General features: G+C 33.7%; 2 protein-coding genes and 1 long non-coding RNA gene across 3 annotated transcripts in view; 1 reads left to right on the forward strand and 2 right to left on the reverse strand.

The window, feature by feature from the left end:
- LOC127860831 (transmembrane protein 65-like) overlaps positions 1 to 1,674 on the reverse strand; it is a 29,193-nt gene extending 27,519 nt beyond the window's left edge. Inside the window, exon 1 of the mRNA XM_052399137.1 lies at positions 1,280 to 1,674. Coding sequence (XP_052255097.1) covers positions 1,280 to 1,562 — 283 coding nt within the window. The 5' untranslated portion in view covers positions 1,563 to 1,674. The remainder of the gene's footprint in view (positions 1 to 1,279) is intronic.
- Positions 1,675 to 1,828: 154 nt separating this feature from the next.
- Positions 1,829 to 19,114, forward strand: part of LOC127860837 (palmitoyl-protein thioesterase 1-like) — a 63,113-nt gene continuing 45,827 nt past the window's right edge. The window contains exons 1-4 of the mRNA XM_052399144.1: positions 1,829 to 1,986; positions 9,891 to 10,000; positions 10,180 to 10,307; positions 11,194 to 11,264. Of these exons, the coding sequence (XP_052255104.1) occupies positions 1,887 to 1,986; positions 9,891 to 10,000; positions 10,180 to 10,307; positions 11,194 to 11,264 (409 nt within the window). The 5' untranslated portion in view covers positions 1,829 to 1,886. The remainder of the gene's footprint in view (positions 1,987 to 9,890; positions 10,001 to 10,179; positions 10,308 to 11,193; positions 11,265 to 19,114) is intronic.
- LOC127860845 (uncharacterized) lies at positions 17,367 to 18,712 on the reverse strand. The gene is made up of 3 exons (XR_008039946.1): positions 18,297 to 18,712; positions 17,815 to 18,017; positions 17,367 to 17,512 (listed from the first exon to the last, which is right to left on the reverse strand). It is a non-coding gene; the product is annotated as an uncharacterized LOC127860845 (long non-coding RNA).

Raw genomic sequence — 19,114 nt, forward strand, 5'->3', positions numbered from 1 at the left:
TAGAAATTCTGACAATTTTCCATCTAGATTGAGTTGTTAATTTGGCTTATAGAGTAATTACATTGAATTATGACATTATGACCTATTTATTGGACCCATGTGGCCAAGAATTAAATTAAGTCTAGTTTGTATCTTTATTATGAGAAACATTGTGACCAAGTTTTTACCACATTATTAAACTCAGAAGTGTGGTGGCTAGTGTGATAACAAGGTTTTTGGACGCAAGCCTGATTCAAATTAAAAATTCTTTGCTCTATATTTAGAAAAATGCATCTTTTGGTTTGGGACAGGGTCGGACAAACAGACTAGTAAGAGCTGTAGAATGAAAAAGGTCTGCTAGATATTGTAAAGATATAAATTCTAAACAGTTTTTTAACCCGGTTTTCCGAAGGAAAAAACTGGTTATTAGATTGGCGAATTCGGGCGGAACAAGCTTGTCCGGGCCATAACTTTGTCGTTCATAGTGAGATTTAAAATAATTTTTAAATCATTTGGCACATTTGTTCACCATCATTAGACGGTGTGTTGCGCAAAAGGATTCGTTGATGTCTCCAAGGTCAAGGTCACACTTTGAGTTCAAAGGTCAAAAATGGCCATAAATGAGCTTGTCCGGGCGATAACTATGTCATTCATTGTGAGATTTTAAAATCATTTGGCATATTTGTTCACTATCATTAGAAGGTGTGTCGCGCGAACGAATTATGTTGATATCTCCAAGGTCAAGGTCACACTTTGAGTTCAAAGGTCAAAAATGGCCATAAATGAGCTTGTCAGGGCTATAACTATGTCATTCATTGTGAGATTTTAAAATCATTTGGCACATTTGTTCACCATCATGGGACGGTGTGTCGCACAAAAGAATTACGTCAATATCTCCAAGGTCAAGTTCGCCACGACAAAAATTGATTTATTTTGAAACAAAGGGGGTTAATTATAAACAATCAGTTCAGTTTGAGTTGTCTCCCTTTATCATACTTGTTTCACATTGAAAACCTGGTTTTGTGACAATTTTGTCCCTTGTATCAAAATTCAAGGTTTCTCTTATATTTGCCTTGTTGCCCAATCTAGGAGACACGCCTCCCAGGTTTGAACATGGCCTTGACTTTGTCAAGATTCTGATCAAATTTCATCCTTATTGGATGTTAATTGTGCTCAACACACTAAACAGGACATATATTGACCTGAAAAGCTTGATATGAGGACTTTTTGCTCACCAAATTATTAAATGAGCTCCAGTTAGCTAACAAAAAAAACATACAACTGTTGTTTTACGGTTTACCTGGTACATCTTTCATATCTACATTAAGTTTCATTAACTCTGTATGCAGAAGATCCCTTTCCTGTTTGTTAAGAGCATACACAAAGTCTCTGGCGGTGGATGGCCCGTCGATTCCCCCATGGAAGTCTCTGTAGACAGCTTTGTACTTGCTTGGTTCCACTTCTCCCTTCGGAAATTGGTGTGACACTCTAACATGTTCTAAGCAGGTGAATGACTTTAATTGTCCTTCACGGTTTATCAGTTGAATCAGGCTAAATCCCGGTCGTATAAGACGTAAAGCCATCTTTTATCTCGTTAGAATTCTCGAATATATTTTCTAGTGTTCAGTTTAACTTCACTGATAAAACATAAACAAGGTTACATTCCAAGCATTTTGCAAACTGAGTCGTCTTGTATTGATATCACGTGTTGGTCATGTGACAAAGGGAGTAGCAAAGCAAAATACCCAATAACATCATAAAAATACAGATGCTTTATCATTATATGATCTATATATGCTTTGAACTTATTTATATGAATAAAAATCGTGTCATTTTGGGAAAAAATATTAACTAAAACACTAATACTATTTTTAATCAATGATCCCTTTGTCATATGACTTACCAAAATGGCGATCGCTGTAAAATGGTTTTTATTTTCCCTGTTGGCAGGTTTAATGGCAAAAGCGTCAAATGAACCTGTGCCAGTTGTCATTTGGCATGGAATGGGTAAACTTGAAGACTTCTTATATAATTTCTGCAAATTTCTTCTTTATTAATTGCAATGTCAGTACAGGGCGCTAAATATATTTCATACATATCACTTTCTGAAATTTATTTGATACTATAGAAAAATGGCAAGGCTTGTGTTAAAGAAATAATTGGGAGCTTTTATCGTAAATATTTACCAGAAAGTGATTTATAAAAACGGAACAAACGGGATTATCGGGTAATAACTAGAAACTTGAAAAGTAGTAAGTATACAGTAATAGAGTCGGGTTGAAACAGATGGTGATACAGGTTTCCAGACAACTCGCCCCATTGCCAACTGGCCCCAGGTCAAGTCGCCCCAAAAATAAGACAAGTCGCCCCAAATTTATTGGACAACTCGCCCCAACTGAAAAACTACTCGCCCCAATTTATTTTCGTATAGTTTGCGAGGCATGTATTGTCATAAATGTGTATTTGATCAGTATTTTGAATATATTTCAATATATTTAATACAGGTTTAATGTTGTTTCTGTTACTTTTGACTATTATTAAATACAATTATTTTGTAAATGAAATATGTGTTAAGTAAGCTATATGCTTGTTGTTTGTGTATTTGTGTTTGATGTAATTATCAAGTATGCGAACATTATACTTGGTTCCTTTTTTTATTTTTCGTTTTGTATTTAATATAGAAAAACTGTATAACGATTTAATTGTTTACATATAAACTTATTTGATTGCCTATAATTATAAGTTGTTATTAGCTGTTATATACGTGCGTTTGATTATTATTATCCATAAAGTAATTCCTTTGTGACAGCCCTGTTTGAAAACGTGTGAATTGTCAAACAGTAATATTGCCGGCATGCGTTTATTGTCTTTTCACGAGTTTATTTATGAGAAATATTGTATCCTTGTTTGGTGTGATTAAAGAATAAAGGAATGTCTTTTTTTCAGTCCTGTTTTGAAAACGTGTGAATTGTAAAACATTAATTTACCGGCATGCTTTCATGGTCTGTTCACATATTTATTAATGAGACGTATTGTTTGGCAATACGCTGAGCTGTAATATGCTTAAGTGAGTCCGTTAACTTGGCAACTACTAAAAATACGAGGTAAGTAAGAGTATGCATTAACTGCACACGGGGAATGATAGAAAAAAATCCATTATTTTATTGATCTGTCATAAATATTCAAGCATCCTAAGCAAGTACATGAAAAGAAATGGCAAACCATAAAATAATTTGTAAGCTTGCTATCAAGTTCCTGAAAAATCACTGTTATGAATTTATCAGAACAGAACACATCTTTTATTACTCCCATTTTTATTGTAATATGCCTTCCTTATCAAAGATTATCGATTACCAACCATCTCAGTGATGTAGCGGACAATAAACGTGTGTAATGTCATAAAAGTTACACAGCTACTGCTCGGATAGGACTAGTAAAGGCAGTTCTAAAATGCTTAGATATCGGATTTCAACCGATACTGTTGCATATTACTGATGTATATATGAATTACGCATAAAAACAATTATGAAAGTAAATATTTATACTTGGATTTTAAATTTGATTCAGGAACGCTTATGCGTTAAAGTACGAAAAATATAGATAAATGGATAGTATATAAGTAGAAACAACATTGCAAATTTATGTCAGAAAATACCTAATGACAACGACTTTTAACATATATAATTATTTGACATGAAATTGTTATCATTGTTATTCGGAACTCGTGTACGACTCACTTTACTACTAATGTTTATAAGGCACAAATATAACTGCCCTGACAAGAATATTTGTATCAGTTTGGTTTCATATGCTATAATCTGTAGACAATTAAGATAATCATCACTTACTAGGCGCGAAAACTTAATTGAGGTTGAGAGGTCAGCGTTGATAGGTGCGATTCAAACAATGATTTATATATTTGCTGTAAATGATGTTATAAATTATGAATATGAATTTTGATTTTTTCTTTTTTTCCCATATTGGTCGTTTGGTTTGTGAACAATAAGTCCAAAGATGTATTATTACCGGGAACACCGTAAAATCGTCTTTCGTTTCTACTAAATATTGTTATGTTATAAATATCTTCAATAAAATGTATTATTTATATAACAAAATAATTAATAGCGAGTTGTTAATACATTTGGGGCGAGTTGAATTTCGGTTTGGGCAAGATGTCCAATAAATTTGGGGCGACTTGTCTATTTTGGGTCTATTTGAAGAATAAGTCCAAAGATGTAAAATTACCGGGAACACCGTAAAATCGACTTTCGTTTTATACTAAATATTGTTATCAAATACAAATCTTCAATAAGCTGTATTATTTATATGACAAAATAATTCATGGCGTGTTTTTAATACATTTGGGGCGAGTTGTTTTTCGGTTGGGGCGAGTTGTTTTTCGGTTGGGGCGAGTTGTTTTACGGTTGGGGCGAGTTGTCCAATAAATTTGGGGCAACTTGTCCTATTTTTGGGGAGAGTTGACAAGGGGCGAGTTGGCAATGGGGCGAGTTGTCTGTCGACCGAAACGGATGTATTGGGGAATCGATCGAGTCGGGATTTTTACTATATGTGCGGAAAAGTTTTAAAACAATTAAACAATATAACAAATAATATATATTTTTAAATGACGGGGGGATTTTCTTGATTAGTCATAGCGCACCAAATGACGTCTTTCGACGCTGTTTTTCTTTGAGTTATAACGCACCACAGAACATGAATTGACACGTTAACTTTAAAAAAATTAACATCAGGAGGGGACACCCCTCCCGAACCACCCCTATCAGCCCCGGGGCGCCTGACAAAAATCCTGTGGAAAGCACTGAGCTTTTGTGATCGGCTTTTGTCCGTCGTCCATTGTCCGTCGTGCGGCATCAACACTTGCCTTGTTAACTCTCTAGAGGCCACATTTATTTTCCAATCTTCATGAAATTTAGTCAGAAGGTTGGTCTCAATAATATCTTGGATGAGTTCGAAAATGGGTACATTCGCTTGAAAAACATGGCTGCCAAGGGTCGGGGCATTTTTCCTTATATGACCATAGTAAAATCTTGTTAACAGCTCTAGAGGCCACATTTATTGTCTGATCTTCATGAAACTTGGTCAGAAGGTTCATCTAAATAATATCTTTAACGAGTTCGAAAATGATGCTGGTTGGTCGAAAAACATGGCCACCAGGGGGCGGGGCATTTTTCCTTATATGGCTATAGTAAAACCTTGTTAACACTCTAGAGGTCACATTTATTTTCCGATCTTCATGAAACTTGGTCAGAAGATTTTTCCCAATGATATCTTGGATGAGTTCAAAAATGGTTTTGGTTGCTTTAAAAACATGGCCACCAGGGGCGGGGCATTTTTCCTTATATGCCTTATGGCTATATATGGCTTTATGAAAACCTTGTTTACACTCTAGAGGCCACATTTATTGTCCAATCTTCATGAAATTTGGTCAAAAGATTGGTCTCAATGATGTATTGGATGAGTTCAAAAATAATTATGTTTGCTTGAAAAATATGGCTATAGTAAAATCTTGTAAATACTCTAGAGGCCACATTTATAGTCCGATCTTCATGAAACTCGGTCAGAAGATTTATCCCAATAATATCTTGGACGAGTTCAAAAATGATGCCGGTTGGTTGAAAAACATGGCCACCACGGGGCGGGGCATTTTTCCTTATATGGCTATAGTAAAATCTTATTTGTTAACACTCTAGAGGCCACATTTACTGTCAGATCTTCATGAAACTTGGTCAGAAGATTCATCCCAATAATGTCATGGAAGAGTTAATAAATGATGCCGGTTGGTTGAATAACATGGCTGCCAGGGGAAGGGGCATTTTTCCTTATATGGCTAAAGTAAAACCTTGTTTACACTCTAGAGGCCACATTTATTTTCCAATCTTCATGAAACTTTGTCAGAAGATTTGTCCCAATAATATCTTGTTATCTCAGGTGAGCGACTTTGGGCCTTTCAGGACCTCTTGTTTATAATTATTGAAAATAAAGAGTGAATTCAACTTGCTAAATGGCATGCACTCAGAATTGATTGATGATCATGTGCCACAGAAGTGTGTTTTTATAAAATTTATTGTACAAGTTGATGTGATGCTAAGATAGCAGTAAGATACCTGGGAAAGATAACATGAGTTATATATGTTAGAGCATTTTTGTGTTTAAAAACATCTAAAAGCTTTACATAAAAACTTGTCACTTAGTGCAGAGATTATTTTGGTCCCATTTTATAGCCGAAATTTGGCTATATACCCAATCACAAAAAGTATACTTTTTTACCAAAATTTGCTAAAAAATTCCCAATTGGAAAAAAAGCTTATGACAATGGCTTTTTGGATAACGTCAGCATTATTTGTGTGCCTGATATTCTCTGTGTTGTTCAGGCGCTTATTATATTTGTGATTTAATTTAATTGTTTTGTGATTCTGCTGAATAGAAAACAAATATGTCACACATTTTGAAATATTACTTGAAAAAGATTCCTAAGCAAAAATGTGTCCAAACAAAAACTGTTGTTTTTTTTAAACAAACATCGTCAACAAGTACAAGTCCTTCCATTGACTCTCCTTCCATTGTCAATGATAGTAATTTAATAACAGGTGACTCTTTTGCATTGTCATTGTTTATTTCCGAAAGCAAAGTGCTGACTGAAATTCAGCATGTTGAAACAAGAAAAATAAGTTTTGGACTTGAGACTTTGTGTGAGCTTATTATGTGGAAAACTGTTGATCATCATGGTGTTTGTGGAGTTTGTGATTAAAGATGTTGAACTCTTTCATGTAGTTTTAATTCCCAATTGATTTTCCCAATTTCTTGAAAATGCCGATAAAATTCCCAATTTCAAAGCCATGGGCTTATGGGCTATCTTCCCAAAATGCTGAGAAAAAAACCCTGAAGTGGAGCATGAAGCAGGCTTTCTGAGGCATCCACCTAGCGCTATGTGCATGGCCTCAATACGAATGAGCCACTCACAAACGGAAAGCAAATCATGTCAACAACTTAAACATTAATTTAAATAATTTGGTTTCCTTTGGCGTTGTGACTTACAGATATTAACTACAACTTATTGAGTTGCTTTACATGTAAAAAGTGTAAATATATACAATTTGATTTACAAGGGACTTGTGCTTCAATGGGGCTTCAGCAAAACTGACCTGTGCGTCATTGAAGCTATCCAATGTCTCAATGTTGCTCCGCGTTTCAGTGCCACCCACTTATGCTTCAGTGAGACTTTGAATTGAGGATGTCTTCGTATAATGGACCTCCATGAGGCTGTCCTGAGCTTACTTGACCCTAGGTCCTTCTTAAGCTAATACTCAACAGAGCCTTGAACTTCTTCAGTCTCAATGAAGCCCTAAAACATTGCTTCACTCACCTGCAGGCCAATGGATGATGGCCTTCAGTACATTCTGAAGCTACCACTAATTTTTATGCCCCCCTTCGAAGAAGAGGGGGTATATTGCTTTGCTCATGTCGGTCTGTCTGTCGGTCTGTCGGTCGGTCTGTCGGTCTGTCCGTCCACCAGGTGGTTGTCAGACGATAACTCAAGAACGCTTGTGCCTAGGATCATGAAACTTCATAGGTACATTGATCATGACTAGCAGATGACCCCTATTGATTTTGAGGTCACTAGGTCAAAGGTCAAGGTCACGGTGACTCGAAATAGTAAAATGGTTTTTTGAATGATAATTTTAGAATGCATACGCGGCCAACAGGGCACACTCTGAACAATATTACTGAAGCAACTGGTCTGTAATTCCTAAATCTATAATTATCAGTCCAATGAAACATCATCCTTTTAGTAAAATACAGTGGATCAGTAAAAATATTATCAGAATATGAGATTTTTTGTATATTTTGTGTATTAAATATTGTGTTTATGTTTAATTTTGTTGATTAATATAAATATAAGCAGGACAGGGGAGGTAATACACTACAGGGGAAACAAATGCAATAAGTTTAAATTTATTGTTACAGATTTGCCTCCCATGTAATATATTTAAATTTTACCAAATGTAAGGCTAACTGCATTTTTGTAATGCATACTACTACTACTACTACTACTACTACTACTTCTACTACTACTACTACTGCTACTACTGCTGCTGCTGCTGCTGCTGCTGCTACTACTACTACTACTACTACTACTACTACTACTACTTCTACTACTACTACTACTACTACTACTACTACTACTACTACTACTACTACTACTACTACTACTACTACTACTACTACTACTACTACTACTACTACTACTACTACTACTACTACTACTACTACTACTACTACTACTACTACTACTACTACTTCTACTACTGCTCTACTACTACTACTACTAAACGTATTCACTGACAAAAAACGTATTCACACAATGGCTGCTACTACAACTTATAGCCCATATAGGGGGGCATGCATGTTTTACAAACAGCCCTTGTTTTTAAAGTTATTTAGTTCCAGGCAGCATTTTTGAAGCCTGAAACTTATGTTATAACACAACTTCACTGTTATCCAATTAAAACTGTGAATCCACTAGAGGCTCTATGATGGTTCTTGCAAGGCTACACTAATTCTCAAACTTAACCCTTTGCATGCTGGGAAATTTGTCGTCTGGCAGACTGCTATAATGTTGTCTGCCAAATTTCTAAAATTAGCATTTTCTTCGATTTTTTTCAAAGAATACTATCAGAATAGCAAACAGTTTTGATCCTGATGAGACACCACATTCTGTGGCGTCTCATCTGGATCCAAACTGTTTGCAAATGCCTTCAAAATTCAGTTCCAGCTCTGAAAGAGTTAAAGACAAAAGGTTAAGTTCATCAATAAAACAGCTTTTCCAGACTGTATCTAAATATTTCATCTTGCAAATTTAAATTATTTATCACAAATATTCAAAATAATGAGACTTGTGTCATATGTAACAAAAGTTCAAAATGTGTAAGTTTTAACTTGTTTAATATTTACAAGCAGTATTAACAATGGACTTGACATGAAGTTCATGACTTAGTTTGAAATTTTGAATACCAAAGAAACTAATCATTTGATTTCAAAATAATTCAATAGTTCACACAAATTATTCTTATGTGACCCTCACTTTATTCTTCAATAAATATAACATTTTTGAGAGAAAATGGCTTTATAGAGGTGTGGCAGATGTGCTTTTATGGGTGAATTTTTTTTTCGAAAGCGACTGCTAAGGGTTCAATATAAAATTCATAGATTTGTTCCTGTGGATATCCTTTATATTACTGAATCCTTTTTTTTTCATGCATTTTCATTTTTATGTCCCCCACCACTATAGTGGGGGACATATTGTTTTTGTCCTGTCTGTTGGTTGGTTTGTGTGTTTGCCCAAACTTTAACATTTTGCCATAACTTTTGCTATATTGAAGATAGTAACTTCATATTTGGCATGCATGTGTATCTCATGGAGCTGCATATTTTGAGTGGTGAAAGGTCAAGGTCATCCTTCAAGGTCAAAGGTCAAATATATAGCTTCAAAGTGGCGCAGAAGGGGACATACAGGGCCCTCGTTTTGCACTTTTTACCGCGGAATATCGGCGGCTTCCCTCATGAAAAAAGTATACTTTTTTCCCCTATTTTAGCTTAAAAAGAATTTATATATTTTTTTAGATTTTATACCTATGTTGCCAGCTGGTATCGTGCTACTAACGTTTGATAAAATGTATATCTATGTAAATCACATTAAAATATTATAGTGCAAACATGTACAAAAAAAATGAAGTAATGAGAGACTAAGTAAAAAAATCCCTCATAAAAGGTAATCAACGCAAAAATTCCCCCTCATGACTGCTGTGGGTGGCTTCCCCTGGCGGCAAGAGAGAGCCCTGATATAGTGTTTCAGACAAACACATATCTTGTTTGTTTTTTTTTGCTTTCAGGAGACAGTTGCTGCAACCCTCTTAGTATGGGGTCAATAAAGAAACTGATTGAAAAACACATCAAAGATGTGTACGTCCTGTCACTTGAAATCGGGTCAAGTATTGAAGAAGTAATTCTTTTACAAATACATGTACATTAATAATCTGTTATTAGTCATTTACTATTTTAATACCCTTTTATACATTATGAAAAACTGAAATATTTGTGATGTTAATATATGTATCTGATATTAACACATACATACAATCAGACGCAAATTGGTACAAACAAACGTTTGTTGCATTTCAGGACACACTTAATGGGTTCTTCAAGAACGTGAACGACCAGGTTGCCATGGTTTGTTCACAGCTGGCTGCTGATAAAAAACTGGCTGGAGGATACAACGCAATTGGTTTCTCCCAAGGTGGACAATTTCTGTAAGTAAAAAACAGCTTGCTAAATGTAATTTTTGTTACTTGACTAGTCAACATAAAATAATATGTGTAAAAATCTATTGAATTTTATCTATTTTTGCCCAAAGGTTAATGAAATGAACATTCTGAAATCCATTTTTAACAAGTACTAGACTAAGACATCCACTGCATTTAGCAATTATTCTAAAATGCTCATCATAGACTAGTCTGGCTTTCCACCCTGCCCCTTTAATAGCAGCGCTATGTAACTTTTGTGATCTTTGATCTTGGAATATTTGATGGTTTCTTGAATGAATTCATGCATGAAAAATATTAAAGTTTTTACTTTACATGAAGATTTAACTCAGAAACTGATAAAACCAGGATTCCTTTTTGAAAGTATGTTCTTATCAATAATTCAGTCTTGTTGGAATGTGCGCACTGCATGGGCTAATATGGGATGTATTTGGTGCAGTCAGGTCAAGGTAAAGGTCACTGTTTTAAAAGAGAAAAAAAAAACAGTTTTCATTCAATACCTTGTGTTTTTATGGAGGTCATTTTGCTGCAATGTTTTGTGCTTGTAGCTTACAATTCATCATGTGAAATTGCATGTTCCTGTCTGTCTCTTAACTTTGTCTGGCATTATGTGTTTAGAAAATAAATTGGTAAAAATGATGAACGTATCAAGGCGACTGTTAAGTGCACCTACTATGTTGCTTGCTGAAGGTCAATGTCACCATTGTGATATAGGTATTATGTGTAATGAACAATACAGAGGACTGGAACATAATGCTGTGTTAACTGTTCACATTATGTGTCCAGTGAAATTTAATTTAATCAGTGTCTAAAGGATGCATTTCTAATTGAATAATGAATATATCCTTTAATTGTCCATTGTTTCTTTGTTTAGCCGTGCTGTGGCCCAGAGGTGCCCGACTCCCCCAGTCCTCAATCTGATCTCAGTGGGAGGCCAACAGCAAGGTATTATAATGTATTTGTAAAAATAATTGAAAAATGTGAAACTTTGACAGTTATGCATAAATAAGATAGCACAATTTTGGGAATATGATCATTTAAGTTAAAATAGTTAAAAGTTCACAAATATCAAAAAAAAAAGTAAAAAAAAAAAGAAATATTCTATATTATTATCAGAAAGTTGAATTATAATGGGAAAACTAGCTCTGCTGGTAGAAATCTGGACTACAAATCCAAGGATGGCTGGTTCAATCTCCGGCCCTGCAGCATATATTTCATAATGATTTGATATGAAATCCTTTAAACAAATCTCACCCTACCTCTGATTCAAGTAGGGTGGTTGTCAGTTGCTCTCACGAGTGTGTGAACATAGTACTAGGAATGCAGTTTACCAAGGAAAAGTGTGAGGTTTTTAACCGACTGCTGCGATATGATTAACATACATGAGAAAATAGGAAAGAAATCTAGCTTAAATAAAGATAAATATTTGCCTATGATGCAAGATCTACAACAGTAAATAGGCTGATCCTACAAAACTTTGGCATTCATAGGTTAATGTATACTTCTACCACTTGTGCAAGTCATTTGATATTTGGTTTGAGAACAAAATCTGAAAAATATCACATCATTTTATGGCTAATTTTATATGACCACAAAGTAAACAATTGATACATGAAAATAACTCATTGTGCAGTCATCTGCATAATTGTGTGTAAATTTTATGGAGATTGATCTAATATCTTTGTTTTCTAATTAATTGGTTCTGTGAGTAGATTTGTTATTGTATGTATTTGTATGTAAAACTTTACAACAAAGCTGAGGCCCAAATCTTATTTTTTACATACATTTCTGTGTGCTATTTTCCTTGTTTTATTATTGACGAGTTTGTTTTAAATATACTGGGAATAATGATATTTTTCCATGCAGGTTTAATGAAGCTTTGCAAAATTGATACGAAATTTTAGTACTTTCTCTGCGTAACACTTTACATATATTCTGGATGCAAACTATGATTTGTTTGTGCACTTATTGCACATGGTTATTGGTAACTTAACTGTGTTTTTAAAGAAGTAAAATGTACCATACATCTTTAGCACACAAATCTTTCATGTGTTTAATATTCATTAATAAATCAGATATCACAACTCACAACACCCATCTATTATTAATATATTCCTGAGACAAATTCAAATTTCAGTGTCTGGTTTACGTATCTAAAAATGAATGTCAAATTATAAATATCAGAGCATATTGTCATCTAGAAATTGTTTTAATCAACAACCATGTTTGCAGGAGTTTTTGGTTTCCCCCACTGCCCCGGGGGAAATGAGACCCTCTGCGAGTATGTCAGAAAGTTGCTCAATTTGGGGGCATATATTCCGTGAGTGAAGTCTTTTCATCATTTCAATCCATACCCATATTTCCTCAAATAACACCAGTGTTTACTTTGTTGCCTACCAATTGCTGTAAATGTCTCAGTGATTAATAATAAACTTATAGTTTAAAGTGATATGTTTTCACTTACTCATTATTATCTAAGATTTTATATAAAACACTCCCTTTTGTGAGGTCAGCAGTCTTTGAATTGTTTGTAAATCCTAAAGATCTTGTATATTATTTTTGTGTGTATCCATGGCCAATTGCATTAAACAAAATTTATTTCTAACAATTGAAACATTTTACGATATTGAACAAGATTTCATTCACAGCAATTAAATACATTGTAAAATCCTTTTCAGTACATATACCTGCCCTTTTAAACTGCCTCCTTTTTGTAACCATAAGTTGCCTAAGATGAGCAACCATTGCTTTATAATTTACAAATAATTCTATGTTATCACAATTACCTCCCTTTTTATTTCCCAAATTCAAAAGCATTCACAATAACGGTATAGTTCATACTCTATATTGCTTAAAACAAAAAATATCATAAAAAGTAGAGTGTCTGAAATACAATTCTCAGCCAAGTGAAGGATATTTCCATACATCAAAGACTTCTTTATATGACTACGACATCTTTCTACAACATGCTGTCATTAAATGTTCATTTATGACCTGGACTATCATGTTACATGTAATAACGTTCAATACATTAAAGTGGAAATTCTCTGGTGCCTCCAGGTCTTTACCACAGTTATTTCATCATGTTTGGTACAGTGCACCTGACAATATTTGAAGCTGAGGGTAAATACTCACTACCGGTAATTTGTATGGGGAAGAATTAATATTCAGTATGTTATTAAGGTCATTTATTTCTTTATCTTCACAATACACAAATTTTAGGTCTAGGTAGGCCATAGGAGGAGGGAATCAAATAAAATACAATTTAAAATGCAACATTTAACTATTATTTCAAATAGGAACTAAAATAAACATTTGATTTTAAAGGGACCGTCAACCAGATTGACGAAAAAAATAAAAGTTCTAAAATACCGTATGTTTTTACAATTATTAGCTTATATTGATTAAAATATCACGACTCAGGGCCCTCGCACTACTTTGGGGGAAGGGGTCTGCAGCCCTTAGGAGGGGGAATTTTCGCGGCGTTTCTCTTTTTGGGAAATATTTTACTTACTCTCTCATTATTTCATGTGTACATGTTTGCACTATATTCATTGCATTTTTCATAATTTAGTATGTTTGAAAAGATTAAATTGAAATAGAATTGAGATATAATAATCATGAGACACATCTTTCTATTAAAAAAAAAATATATATTTTTTTTTATTTTTTTAGGGGGAATTTTTTCCCCCAAAAGGGGAAAAAAGCATACTTTTCAGGTGGGGGACTGCCACCTGATAGATTGAGGGCATAATAAAAATTTACTGGGTATGTGTACCAGGTAACTACCAGTTAACTATAAATAACGCAAGTAGATTGATCATCATCGTCACATGGTAAACCCAGGAATGCAAATTGTGCATGCGTAGTGAATTGTATATATTTTATATAAAAAATTATCAATCTACTTGCGTTATTTATAGTGTGGATATCGTTATGTCACCTATTTTCGCAATGTACTTTCAACTTCACTTCGTGAAATTTTATTATCGAATATACTAAAAATATGAACTTTTTTCAAGTAATGTAATATACTAGTCGTGATATTTTATTCAATATAAACTAATAATTGTAAAAAATACGTATTTTAGAACTTTTATTTTTTGCGTCAAACTGGTTGACGATCCCTTTAAAGCTTAAAAATGTCAGAGATTTGTTTTCTTTCAGAGAAAATGAGTTGCTATAGTATATTTGGTTAACACATTTGGGAATATCTACTGCTCTTCTACAGAAATGTTTCCATATTTTTGTATTTTAAAGAGAAAAGCATATTAAAGCATTTTCATGATGTTTGAATGCAAAATATCTGTCTGATGACCTTTTTATTATAAGACACTGAAAAAAAAAATGATGCAGGTAACTCTGTAAAGATTATTAAGCGTCCTATAGTCTGGAAAATATGGTTATTCGAGCAAATGTACTTTTGCAAAACAAACACATCTGAAACCAGTGAGGTAATTAAAGGTGCCAATTACTGTAAAGACATGAAATAAATATTCATCACAGATTTGCTGATTACATAGAGTTGTAATAATAACACTAATACAAGTTTCACAGTATAAAAGATCATTTGTATAACTCAACAATTTAGTAGAGAAAATATTGACTATGCAAAACACCAACATAGATTCTCCAACTTGTATATGGGCGAGGACTACTGTGTCAATTTCTACATGTAGATACAAACATTTTCCCACTCTTTCAATTATCTTCATACATTTGTATCTAAGCTCAGTTCGAATCTGGGTCATATGCGTTCAAACAACTAAGGTCAATCTTATAAAAAAAAGCCATGTTTGAAACGGGGTCAAATAAGCTAAAAAACTAGACCACCAAGGGAATCTTTAACAAACGATGTCTTTTAACTAAGGTGAGCACCGCTTATGGATCATCATGGCCTCTGCAAATAGCAGCAGAGGGAATAAATGAAGACAGTTCTCTGAATTTTATTTTTTCAACGGCCGGGTTTGTAAATAAAAGTAAAAAAGGTAAAATAGTTTCATGTCTTGGATGTCAGATTGAGCCCTGATTTAGGCAGTCATGGCATTTATTTTACTTCAACATACCCACATTCATAACATTTATGCCTTAAATGAACTATAAATAGTTCTTTTGAAATAATTTTCCAGTGCACTTTTATCATCTAATGAAATTAATATTATAAGACACTCCCTTCCCAAATAAGTGTGTAAAACTCGAGTTAAACACGAGTTTTATCCGTGTTAAACCAAGCGGTATTGGCAGTTGGTTTTTAGTGGGTTTTGGTATGTTGGTTTTTGTGAGTTTTGGTAAGTTGGTTTTTTCTGTGTTTAAAGTGGGTATTTTTACCAACTTGGTTAAAACTGAGTTAAACACAGAAAAAACTCACTTGTTACATAAATGTGGGCTTTGGTAAGTTGGTTTTTTGTGAGTTTTGGTAAGTTGTTTTTTTGTGAGTTTCGGTATGTTGGTTTTTTGCGAGTTTTGGTAAGTTGGTTTTTTCTGTGTTTAAAGTGGGTATTTTTACTAACTTGGTTAAAACTGAGTTAAACACAGAAAAAACTCACTTGTTACATAAATGTGGGCTTTGGTAAGTTGTTTTTTTGTGAGTTTTGGTATGTTGGTTTTTTGTGAGTTTCGGTATGTTGGTTTTTTGTGAGTTTTGGTATGTTGGTTTTTTCTGTGTTTAAAGTGTTTTTTTTACCAACTTGGTTAAAACTGAGTTAAACACAGAAAAAACTCACAAAAACCAACATACCAAAACTCACAAAAAACCAACATACCAAAACCCACAAAAAAACCAACATACCAAAACTCACAAAAAACCAACATACCAAAACTCACAAAAAACCAACTTAAACACACTTCTGTCTACAATAGTGTGTTTAAGTTGGTTTTTGTGAGTCTTTTGTTCGCTTAAGGGATCATAAAATTTTGCTTGTTTGACCTGTAACCTTTGTAAAAAAATGGTAAAAGGTTATTTGAGATAAAATCACAACAGATCATTACAAGCCCCATGTGATTATAAATAAAAGACACACACAATTTGCAAAAAACAATGTTTATATTTAAAAAAAAATGATGTGAACATTTTTACAGTGCATTTTTAACAAAACTAGGAAAACATCTACCCAAAATACATTATCACAATATGCGAGCACATTTAACATAATAAATTAAAATAAATAACATTCTCCTCTTAGGGCTACCACAGGTAAAAATGGGAGGAAGGGTATGAACCATGATTATATACAGTTTCAGTTAGTGAGGGGTGATACAGAGGATAAAATTAATAATAACTGTTTTTAACTGTGTTGGTGGTACCGGATTTATAAAATGACAACATTAAGGAATCCTTCATCCTATCTTTTCCTGGAATAGCCCTTTACACATATTTACACCTATGAACAAAGGAACATATTGCTCAGCACTAAACAGTTTATATATTCTCCCCGCAGTTCATGACACGAAGCCTCCTCAAGGCCCATCTCATGTTCTCTTCCACTGTTGATATGGGCAGGGCAAACTTTTTGGAGATGACAACTGAAATGTATATGAACAATCAATGCAGGATTTTACTGTACATTACAGTATTAAAAAAACATGTAGAAGTTTATTCCACCCAAATCAAGTCTGATCTGAATGACTTGATTTTGGTGGGATAAACTTTTACATCAATATCATCAGTTCAGATATCCCATTTTAACATCATCTACATTAGAAGGATTTCAAAAGAGGTTTTTGAAACAAGGAGGCAAATTACTGTTGCTTGAATTTTTTATATCGTTCAAAATACGAGCTTGATCGTTAACTTTATACTGAGGTTATTTTTGTCTGCCTATGTGTTAAATTCTCAAAACTTTTATACACAAACGCAATTTTTAGTAACTCTTAAATTTTAGCAGTAGTATTAAATTAACGCAAGACAGATTATGTGCTGGAGTCAAATTTGAATCAATTGCATTATGTTTGTTTCAAAATGAATATAGAGGCAGTAGAACACCTATATATTTAAATCCCCTTTTTCCCTATAAAAAAGAATCATACCAACCATGGCGTAGCGTTCAGCAATCAGGAGACCCTCTCGAATCTCCCCCTTAGGGGAGGTTGAACAGCACTTCATAGAGCAGTCACCAGCTGATCAGGTCTGAAAACTATACTGTCATGGCCTTTGCGAGGTGCGTCTTGTGCATGATCTCATTTGAGATCAGGTCCTGAAAGATATTTTATAATGTAAGTGATAAATATTGCTGTTATGGTATATCTTGTTACTATAAATATTATTAATTTAAATCAAAACAAGTTTGTTTGCTTGTTGTTTTTGTTTGTTTATTTTTGCAATTTAAATCCTGTGATCACATGTGACTTAACGCTTGTCATTCATAAATAATTAAAAGAAATTACGTGTGGTAGAAAATACTGTTTGAAAATGTACCAAGATATGTGGTCTCATTTGGCTGTGTGGACTGGTCGGAAGTGTGACGCCTTTCAAATGCTAAAACCTGTATAGTTTTACCTCTCAACAAATCCAACTTTCCTTGGTCAAGGACAGGGCTCGGTTTTCCCACTCCTGATCTACTCAAGTTGGGCTGCTCGTGCAGGGTAAAATCTGGTGTCAAAATCCATACATCAGTTAGTCCCCCTTCTGCTGTCTTTTGGCAGAAATATTCTATCCAAAGAATCTTCCAATCAATGTAAATTTCACCTTGGGAGTTTAACCTTCAAATTTAAAATATAAAAGTTTTCATTGATTATTGAATATGTGGGAAAGAAATCTGTTCATTAATGTCCAGAAATAGGTATAAATAACATTTAAGATGACAATAATCATAAAATACAGCCATAATTATTCAAATGGTGTTGTTTTTCCTTATAATTGCATTACATTTATACTTATCCATTTACATTTCCCAGTGACAATACATAAATATGATAATGATCATAATTAATTCAATATAAAACTAAATAAAAAAGTGATGTAAAAATGAAAATACAAACCTAAAACAACTGTTCTTCAGTATTCCAAGATAACAGGCAGTTGATGAATTATGAGACCATATCACTTTAACCATCCACTTTGAATCTCCTTTGCAACAAACTTATTGTTGATTTACACATTGTAGTACATACACATTGTTTTCACCACACAATACTTCATGCTGAAAGTTATTCAAGACAATTTAAACTAGAATTATAAGTCTTAATGTTACTCAATTATACCTTAAAGCTCAAAGTCAGTTGATGAAAACCCCCTTTGTTTTCAAAACATAACTTCCTGTCTCCAGCCAATCAAAGTCGCTTGTTTTCAAATAGATGGTGGCTCAGCCAATCAAAAGTCTATCAACACCCCTTTGTTAGGCCTATAGATGGAGCACTGATACTGTGATAAGAATTAATGTTTATGATTTAATTGGGGGGGGGGGGGAGGGCTAATCTCTTATGTGTGTCAGCCAATTACTAAATCTGAGAAATATCTACTGATTTCAACACCAGCATTAATTGTATTGGGGTTAAATATCAGTATAAGAAAGTTAAAATAGTTATTGTTTTTATGTTGAGGAGATATAATTGATGCTGGCAAGCCCACATAAGTTTCCATATATTAATCAACACTTTCACACTGAAACTAGTTTTATTTATTATAGAAACAGTGTCACTCTCCCCCTCAAAAAATGAATAAAAAAACACACTGTAAGTCTATTGAATTCTCCAAAGAACATGAATTAAATGGAAGTATTCACATTTTTATAGATGTGTGATTGTTCTTATAATATATTTAATATTTATGTATTGATTCAAAGTGAAAGACAAACAAT

This window comes from Dreissena polymorpha, chromosome 15 (genome assembly GCF_020536995.1).
Source record: "Dreissena polymorpha isolate Duluth1 chromosome 15, UMN_Dpol_1.0, whole genome shotgun sequence".
NCBI classification, from domain to species: domain Eukaryota; kingdom Metazoa; phylum Mollusca; class Bivalvia; order Myida; family Dreissenidae; genus Dreissena; species Dreissena polymorpha.